Below are 8628 nucleotides of genomic sequence, written 5' to 3'. Positions count from 1 at the left end.
TAAAAGTTGTTTAAGGACTTCAGGGACAAAATTGTAGACCCTCATGAGGTTAGACTGGGCTGCAGGACAATAGGCAAACATTGTAGTAAGATTCAAAGTCTACTGGTGCAATTGTTAGCAAATGGAAGACACTCATGACAACTGTCAATCTTCTTCTAGCCTTGCGGAGTATCAATGATCATGAGAAAAACAAGGGATCAACCCAAAACTACACAGAAGGGCCTGTTCAATGACCTAGGACCACAATCTCAAGAATTGCCATAGTTACATGCCGCGTTGTCATGGATTAAAATCTCCAACCACATCTCTACGTCTCTCTGAAGTTTAGGCAATGGCCATGTGGATGGTCCAGGACAGGCAAGAGTGAAAGTCTTCTTTTTCCCTTTTGCTTTCCAGAGGGATAAACATGGAAGAGAGTATACTCAATTTTAATTAGACAGGAATGTTCTTTGTTGCCAATTATTACATGTGTTCTGTCTTGTCTTGTCTTGTCTTCCTTCACCTTTGTAAAATTTGCATGTCCATGTGAAGATTTATAGAGCTACAGGTATTTATAAATGGCAGATGTGTTAAATAATAAAATACAAATAACTTAAGTAAAAAAAAAAAAAAAGAGAGTTGCACCTGCTCTCATTTCTGGCTCACTGTTTTGTTTTTTCCTTACCAACAAAGATACTCAGCAATTTTCAGCAGTAAATAAAGAAGCTGTCTCTACATGTCTGACAGAGGAATGTGTCCTTGCAGGATTCTTGGGCAAAAACAATGCAACATCAATTTAAAATCCAATGTGAATCTCTTTCAGATCAAATACATTATAATATCAGGGAAAATAGCCTGGAGAGACAAAAATAACGTGTTTCAAATAGTCATTTCACAGAATTTTATATATATATAAATTAAAAAAGAGCCACACATGGTGATGTCAGTGTGATGATGTGGGGCTGCTTTACTGCTTTCCCCTTCATAAATGAAGCAACTTGTTAATTATATTTTCTATTTCCTCGGGTTATCTTTGACATTAAAGCTGATTCAATTTAAGTGTAACTATGATTAAAAACAGGAAATATGGAAAGGGGCAAATACTTTTTCACATTATTCAACATGCTGAAAGCAACTAAAGGCCAGACAATGTTTCCTAACGTATGAAGAATAAATAAGGGTGGAGTTTGCCTCCTACTCACATGTTCTCAGGGTTGGCCTCTTCTTTATAAAAGCAACACTCAGTCACTTTCCAAGCCATTCCTCATTCTTCATCTTTTTTGGTCCGTTCATTCAGCAGGTGAGACTTTTATTTTGATCATTTCAGGGCATCTTAAAACATGTTTAGGATGATAGCAACAGCTAAAAAAAATAAAATAAAAAATAAAAAAAGTTATAAATAATGGAATTAGTTTTAATAGTGCAAAACCGATGCAATGCCTCACCTTTTAAGGGTTGGGAACATTCAGCCTAGTGCGCGATTTGGGGGCTTCATTTTAGAGGTATGACATTCCCTCTGGCTGCTCTGCAACCAGAGGGAATCGTGTAACACATTCCAACCTAAACATTGGGTGGAAAAGAAAACATAATTCTCTCACCTTGTATTTCAGTCGGAGGGAGGGGATCGTCCTCCAGGTCAGCCAGGTTAGTGCCGACTGGTTCTGCTTCTGTTCTGAGCAAAAGAAGCAGTTTGAGTCATTTTAGTTGACGAGATCTAGACTAGATTTGCATCCTGCCTTTACGTCATTTCCTGTTTATTGGTGACTTTATATAGATTTACTATGCAGGATAATTTGTAACTTTCATATTGGATGCCATCCCACTGAAAATATATGACGTTTTTCCTCACAATTTCAGATGTATATAAATGCATATTACCAGAAATTAAAGGAGCGTAAAAAAAAGATAATGGTGCTTTAAAACAAGAATGCCACAATAATGGGTAGGAGGCTTTCTTCAAGGTCTAAATAACTTTTTCTTAATATCCAGATTTGCCTCTGAACTGCATGATTTGGGTCAAATATTTTAACCTCCCACTATTGTTTGCTGGAGTTTTGGCCAATTCATCCTGACAGAACTGGTATAACTGGGTAATGGTTGGGTTGGTCAACAACACCCATTTCAAACAGCAACAAAAAAAAAAAAAAAAAAAAAGGATTACTTAACAAGCTTGTAAGGTATAATTACGGCACAGTTCTCCGACAGCTCTGAAACATTACTTTCTTACACTTAAAATGTAAAATCAGTGTTTGTTCTTTTACTGAAGCCTCCAAAACAAAACCAAGTGATTTAAAGCAATAAAGAACACACTCTGAACTAAAACAAGAAGAATTTATCTTAATTTTATCCACTTGATCTTTCTTCTTCTTTCACTGCTTTGCACGCTACCACAGCAGTCCAGGTTGCCATTTATGATGCAAGTCTGCCTTACTGAGTTTTCCGCAATCTGGGTAAACATTACAACCTGTTTGTTTACACCTGTGAATCGGACGTCGCTTGCAGACAAAGTTATACGCAGCAGAATTGATATGTATTTCCAATAACACATATTGATGTTTAAACACATCTTTGCACAGATATAAGATACAAAGCAGGTTTTAATGAGAGTTGCAATAATTTGACTTAAATTTCAATCTAAATACAATTCAAATTAATAATCAGATATAAATTGAAATGCAAAATTGAATTTTAACTCAACACTTGAATGATAATGAAACTTTATCTCAAATTTTAATTACATATGGAACCTGACTTACATCATCAGATCAGTTGCGCTTCTAAATGCTTCAAATCTCATTAGTGTTATGCACTCATGTTAAAATGCATTAAATATGGCCATTTTCAAATCTCCAGTCAAAATACTTATGCGAACCTGGCATTTGGATATGTCAATTCAAATTTTCTGTAAAAATTGTAAAGTCCCATCAGCACTTTTCAAAAAGGACTATAATATACACACACATTTACTGTAGAATGAAGAAGCTGATCCTCGACGTTGACACTGGAGTCGATGATGCTCAGGCCATCATGATCGCCCTCACTGCTCCAGATGTGGAGGTTTTGGGGATCACCTGCTGCCATGGCAACACTCCTCTGGAGAACGTCCTCACAAACACCCTGCGTGTCCTGAAAGTCTGCAACAGGCTGGACGTACGTCGACACAGAGGTTTTGTTAGTCACTTTTCCGGATGTTTTACAATTACTCGCTCTGTCCAACAGATTCCAGTTTATGAGGGTTTCTCGAAGCCTCTGCTGGCCAGTAAACAGCACGCGTCGGATTATCATGGGAAAGACGGACTGGGGGACGTCCCAGACCCAGACGCTCCAGGTGTGGAGCTGCTGCAGAAGAAGACAGCGGCGCAGGCGATGCATAAAATTGCAAGGGAAAATCCAGGAGAGGTGGGAAATTAAGTTTTAGCACAGTCACGCTTTTTTGTCACCACAGACGCAAAACCGCCTTCGGTACGGTCAGCCTCAAGCTCCAAATGTATATTTATCGTGGCTTGCAGGTGATCCTTGTGGCTACTGGACCCCTGACTAACCTTGCAGTCGCGGTGCAGCTGGACCCTTCCTTCCCCAAAAAGCTGAAAGCACTCTACATCATGGGAGGAAACACCGAGTGTGGGCACTTTTTTATATATATATATAGAAATTCAACCCCTGGAGTCTCTTTTATTTACCCACCTGCTGCATCCACTCTTACAGCTCGGGGTAACACCACTTCGTGTGGTGAGTTCAACTTTGTGGCCGACCCTGAAGCGGCTTTCATCGTTTTGGACCGCTACACCTGTCCCACCTACATCGCTGCGTGGGAGTTCAGTTGCCGGAGCAGCCTCCCATGGGTGAGACCTAAAACACAAGCGCAATGAATAAGAAGATTTACTGCTTTAATTATTGTTTAATTATTTAATTATTTGACTTACACAAGAAGGTTTGAGAAAATGGAAGAAAAAAATTCTACCCGCCTTGACGCATCACGTTCTCTCAAAAATTAGAACAAAGGACAGAAATTATTCTATTTACTCTAGAAGGCATTTGGAGAACTGGAAGAAAATCAAAGATAGGCAAGAATACAATCCAAATAAGGAGAGTTAAATGTGTGACAAATGTCATACCTGGTGGGCTTTAATAAAAAGATGGAAACAATTGAATGCAACTAAATATTTACTTAAATCATTTTTCTAGTCTTTCTGGGACGAGTGGCTGTCCGTAAAGACAGAGAAGGCTGCCTTCATCAGGAAGATATCAGAGCTTTCAATGAAGGCAAGTAAGTTCAGTATAATGCAATTTCTTTACGATTGTTTGCAGCAGCTGCATTGTCTGGTTCAATGTGTGCGCAGAAAGCTCGTTCAGATGAGTATCAAAAAGAAGTCATAGCTGGGCAAGGCTTTAATCCCTGCGACGTGTTCGCGCTCGCCGCTGCGGTCGACAACGGCTTCATAACAAAGAGTGAGAAGGTGAGCCGCTGTCGCTACTTTTTTTTATTTATTTATTTATTTTTTTGAAATCCCAGCTTGGTTAAAATGTGATTCCTCCGGCAGGTGGCAGTGACAGTGGAGCTGAATGGGAAACACACCCGGGGTATGATGGTGCTGGACTACATGGAGTGCCTGAAGAAGGAGCACAAGGCCGTCATCATGAAAACAGTCAACCTGGAGAAGCTGAAGAAAATGCTGTGCAACGCCGTAAAGTAGAAACATCTCCATGAAACAAGAAGAGAACCTGAAACGAGCTTTTGGGTTTAGAGCAAACATTTTTCAGAACCCTTCAGCCTGCATTAATCTGCATAAAAAGGAAAAAAAACTTTAGAACATTAATAACTGATAGGGTCTTTTTTTTCTTTCTATAACTTTGAAATTGAACCCTGTCAATTAGTTGCTCTGGATTATATTTTAACATTAAAACAGTACAACGGTGTGAATGTTTCTTTTTCTCCTCTACTGACAGATTTTTGTGATTCATTCTTTTTAATGAACAGAAACGAATGGATGGAGGATGCAGCAATATAGTTTCAAAATAAACCTTTGCTTTCATGTACAGATGTTTTTTGTGTTTTTATTAATACACCCACTCATTTGACCGTCACCTTTTCTGTGATTGTAAGTTCTAAAAGAATCTAATCAAAGCTTTTAATCTCTGGCTTCTAGTAATGAGGTAAATTTTGATCAATTTTGCAATAAATTGCACTCACGATTCGTAGCAACCTAAAATCATTTCAAGCTGCAACCATTGAAACTGAAGCAGCCTGTTAAAACGGGTTTTCTGTCAGTTCCAACCTTTTGGCCAAGACTTTTTGTTATGATCATAATTAAGATTTGCTTTATCTGTGTGGATTTTATAACATTAATTGGATCTGGCAGTAAAAGTACAAGTTAGTTCATATTTAGCAGGTGAGCTGGGGGGTTTTATTCCTTGTCAAATTATGATGCTACAGTGCATTTGAAAAGTATTCCAAAGATCTGGATCAAAGATCTCAATTTTTGGACATTTTATGTTAGAGACTAGTTCCAAAATGCATCAAATTTTTTTTTTTTTTGCATTAAAATCCTGTACACGATCCTCCATAATGCAAAAGTGAGATAACTTATTACAAACAATTTAAGTAAAACCCCTTCAGGCAAAGGCTCAATGATAACTAAGGAAGTCAGAAGAGACTTAAACCTCAATCAATTCTTTAAGTTCTAAATCAGTGTGCTGAAACATTCCAGAGATTTGATGGGAACTCCAATGCAATGAATATCACAAAAAAACATTTTTTTTTTAATCCCCAGTAGAATGCTTACACATGTTGAAGAACTACAGGAAAATGTGGGTTTCCCCTCCAAGCACAAAAACTGAGGTAGTTTAAGTTAATAAAACCCTTTATTGAAAGTGCTTTGGAATGTACAACTTAAGGAAAAAAGAAAAAAAAAAACATCTGCATCCCATGTGTCTCCACTTCTTCAAGCAGGATTATCTGGGGGGGTTTTTCAAACTAAAAACCAACTTTTTTTTCTTCAAAATGACACCTTTCGGCTTATATTACAACAATTCAGCAATCACACAAGGAGGACATTGATGAACGTCTGGTTTGTCCCGTTTTTTTGTCTGGAGATAGTACAAACATGTCGCCGTTTACTGGAGTTCAACAGAAGAGCTGACACAACCAAAAGGAGCCAGCTCAGCCTCAATCAAGCCAGAGTCTCAGTTCTCCAAGAGTCAGCCAGAAGTCTCTCTCAGTCACATTCAGCTAGAAACAGAAAGTCGGAGACTTTTTCTCATTTTCTGTCTGTTTTGAGTTCATCTGGAACCAGCTTGCGTCCGATTAGAAATTGAAAAGATTCCTACTGGACTCGGTACTTGTAAAACCAGCAGAGACCCTGGGTGAAGTTCCAGCCCAGAGATATAGAGAGGAGGTAGAGGAGGCCGAGCAAGGCAAACGGGTAGAGGAGCACCACAGTGTTCGACAGGAAGGGGAGAGCTGTAAGAAAGAAACAAGCTTAAAAACACACCTTCACCTAAATTCTACCTTGTGGCAGAAAAATACATTTTTGTTTCCTGCAAGGCAGAATCAATTTGACATGCATAAGTCTCACCATTGTAGCCCAAGAAGGTGATGTAGAGATAGTAACCGATGGCGATGAGCCACAGAGTGTTGCCAACAAAGTAACCCAGGAACCAGTCTGAGTTTATTACCACGAGATCTGTGAAAAACAACAAAACAAAAAAAAAAACATATCCACATAAAGAGTTTGTCTGCAGATCCACACAGTGCAACACAGCAAGAAGGAGAGAACATACTCACGATTGATAAAGAAAAGCTGCAGAAAATGCAGAATGACTAGAAGTGGGTAGAAAGCATTTAGATGAACATCAAATGCGTAACCCCACTCGACGTCAAAGTTTCTGCTCGGGTGTTTCAGCAGATATTTGTTGCTGATAAACCTGGAAAAGAAAATTACATTTTAGCGCATCTGTCAGAGATTGCGTTGGTATTTTTAATCAGCACGGTAACTCACCACATAAGGGTTGATATGAGCAGACCAATACCTATGCAGTCGACAAAGACCACCCACAGCAGCAGCTTCAAAGTCTCCACGACTCCCATTTCCAGAACGAGACCAAAACCGATCGTTGATACTGCAAAAACAAAGAAATGTGAACTAACTGCACTAATTTAAATGTTTAATTTATGAATCAAATGCAACAAGTTCAGGTTTACCACACAGCCAGATGCTGAGAAGGACCAGAAATGCGGGATCATCCCTTGCCCACTGGTCCTTTGTCTGTTTCCTGTAGTGGAAGTTGCGGTAGACCCTCTGTGGCGACGTGAACAGGTAGAGCATCTGCCACAAGGCAAACTCAAAGTCCATCTGTCTGAAATGGAGAAGTCGCCGTAGGTATTTGTAGCGCTTGGCACCTGCTGTGTGACGAGCAGCATCTCTGGAGCTGGGGTCGCCGTTACTCTGTGGCGAGGTAGTCGGCAGCATGGTGCCTGAACACAAATCAGAAAACGGCAGGTTTAGAAAGACAGCAATCAAAAATCTGAGTTAACAACTCTCTCATGTGGGATTCCTCCATTTTCAGGTCTCTATTGTCTTGCCATACTACTTGCATACCAGTTGCACTGTGGATATTCATAATTGAAAATGTAATGAACATGTATTGTTATCACATAAATTAAGTTTTAAAGCAGCTTACATAAATCTTGTAGAACATTTAATCTGCAGTATAGCTGTATCATGTTTTACAAACCTCCTCCAACAGTACAATTTCATAATACATAACCAGCTACATGCATTATACATGTCTACACTCGCATTGTGGCTCAGACACAACTCAAATAATCACAATTATATTAAATAGAAACCATTAATAAAGAGCTAAAATTAAATGAAAGAGGTAGCACGAGCTCCAACTGTTACATGTGCAATGCTTAATCAAAACCTACGAATTATGCATCTCTTATAAAATGTATACCAGTAAAATCCCTTCTTGACTGTACTGGATCAAAGTATACTAATTTACAAGCCATAAAATATTATACATCGTTTTTATTTCACGTTGTTTGCTAACAAACACCAGCTACCTAGCTTGTTGCTAACAAGTCTGAGAATTAGAGGGCTTGTCTAGATCTATCTAAACCCGGCACCTGGCTGATATTTTAATTAACAAAAAATTGTTTCGCAAATGAATAATTACCTAATTTTGGTGTAATCCTCCTCGAAAACAAACAATTATCCTTCTCGTCTCTGTAGCTGCTTGGTATACGCTTCCTGGACTGTCGCAAAAGTGCACACGTAGTTACTTCCGGTAAAATTCCCCCAGTTCATCATGGGAAATGTAGTCTGATTTCCAGCCGTTCTGCAACCCCTTTTCCGAAGGTTGTAGAAACCTGATGCGTGCTTGTAAAAAACGTGTGTTAAAAACTTACAAGGCCTCATTACAGAGGAACTGTTGCGTCAAGCTGAAAATTCAGGAAAAACAAAGAGTTTCGGACACAATTTAGGAGATTTCAGTGCAATATAGTAGATCTCAAAAGCCTATATATCGAAACATATTTTGTTATTTAAAAAAGAACGATGAGAAATAATTTAAGAACTTTTCCGACATTCATACTTCATAACACACACGTTTCCAAAAAGGTAATGCAGATGAATCAATGACAGA

The 8628-nt window shown here is 38.8% G+C and overlaps 3 protein-coding genes across 4 annotated transcripts in view; 1 reads left to right on the top strand and 2 right to left on the bottom strand.

The window, feature by feature from the left end:
• LOC108165628 (rho guanine nucleotide exchange factor 7-like) overlaps positions 1-1286 on the bottom strand; it is a 37611-nt gene extending 36325 nt beyond the window's left edge. Inside the window, exon 1 of the mRNA XM_081616336.1 lies at positions 1182-1286. The gene's annotated coding sequence lies outside the window, so the exon portion shown is untranslated. The remainder of the gene's footprint in view (positions 1-1181) is intronic.
• Positions 1190-5016, top strand: LOC103475226 (nucleoside hydrolase-like). 2 transcript variants are annotated; one of them, XM_081616352.1, is made up of 9 exons: positions 1226-1279; positions 1590-1623; positions 2952-3129; positions 3199-3378; positions 3489-3600; positions 3685-3821; positions 4165-4242; positions 4320-4436; positions 4521-5016. In XM_081616352.1, the coding sequence occupies exons 3-9, from the start codon at positions 2953-2955 to the stop codon at positions 4671-4673; spliced, it is 954 nt and encodes a 317-aa protein (XP_081472478.1). In that variant the 5' UTR covers positions 1226-1279; positions 1590-1623; position 2952; the 3' UTR covers positions 4674-5016. The 2 variants fall into 2 exon arrangements, with proteins under 2 accessions (XP_008424912.1, XP_081472478.1); XM_008426690.2 differs by lacking the exon at positions 1590-1623 and having other exon boundaries at positions 1190-1279.
• An 806-nt stretch (positions 5017-5822) lies between these two features.
• Positions 5823-8311, bottom strand: unc50 (unc-50 homolog (C. elegans)). The gene is made up of 6 exons (XM_008426663.3): positions 8161-8311; positions 7181-7453; positions 6978-7098; positions 6764-6903; positions 6555-6662; positions 5823-6439 (listed from the first exon to the last, which is right to left on the bottom strand). Exons 2-6 carry the CDS (start codon positions 7446-7448, stop codon positions 6303-6305), a joined length of 774 nt encoding a protein of 257 aa, XP_008424885.1. The 5' UTR covers positions 7449-7453; positions 8161-8311; the 3' UTR covers positions 5823-6302.
• Between the last annotated feature and the right edge of the window lie 317 nt (positions 8312-8628).

Source organism: Poecilia reticulata, chromosome 2, assembly GCF_904066995.2.
Source record: "Poecilia reticulata chromosome 2, P_reticulata-male-v2, whole genome shotgun sequence".
Lineage (NCBI taxonomy): Eukaryota > Metazoa > Chordata > Actinopteri > Cyprinodontiformes > Poeciliidae > Poecilia > Poecilia reticulata.
This window is presented reverse-complemented; position numbering and strand designations above follow the sequence as displayed.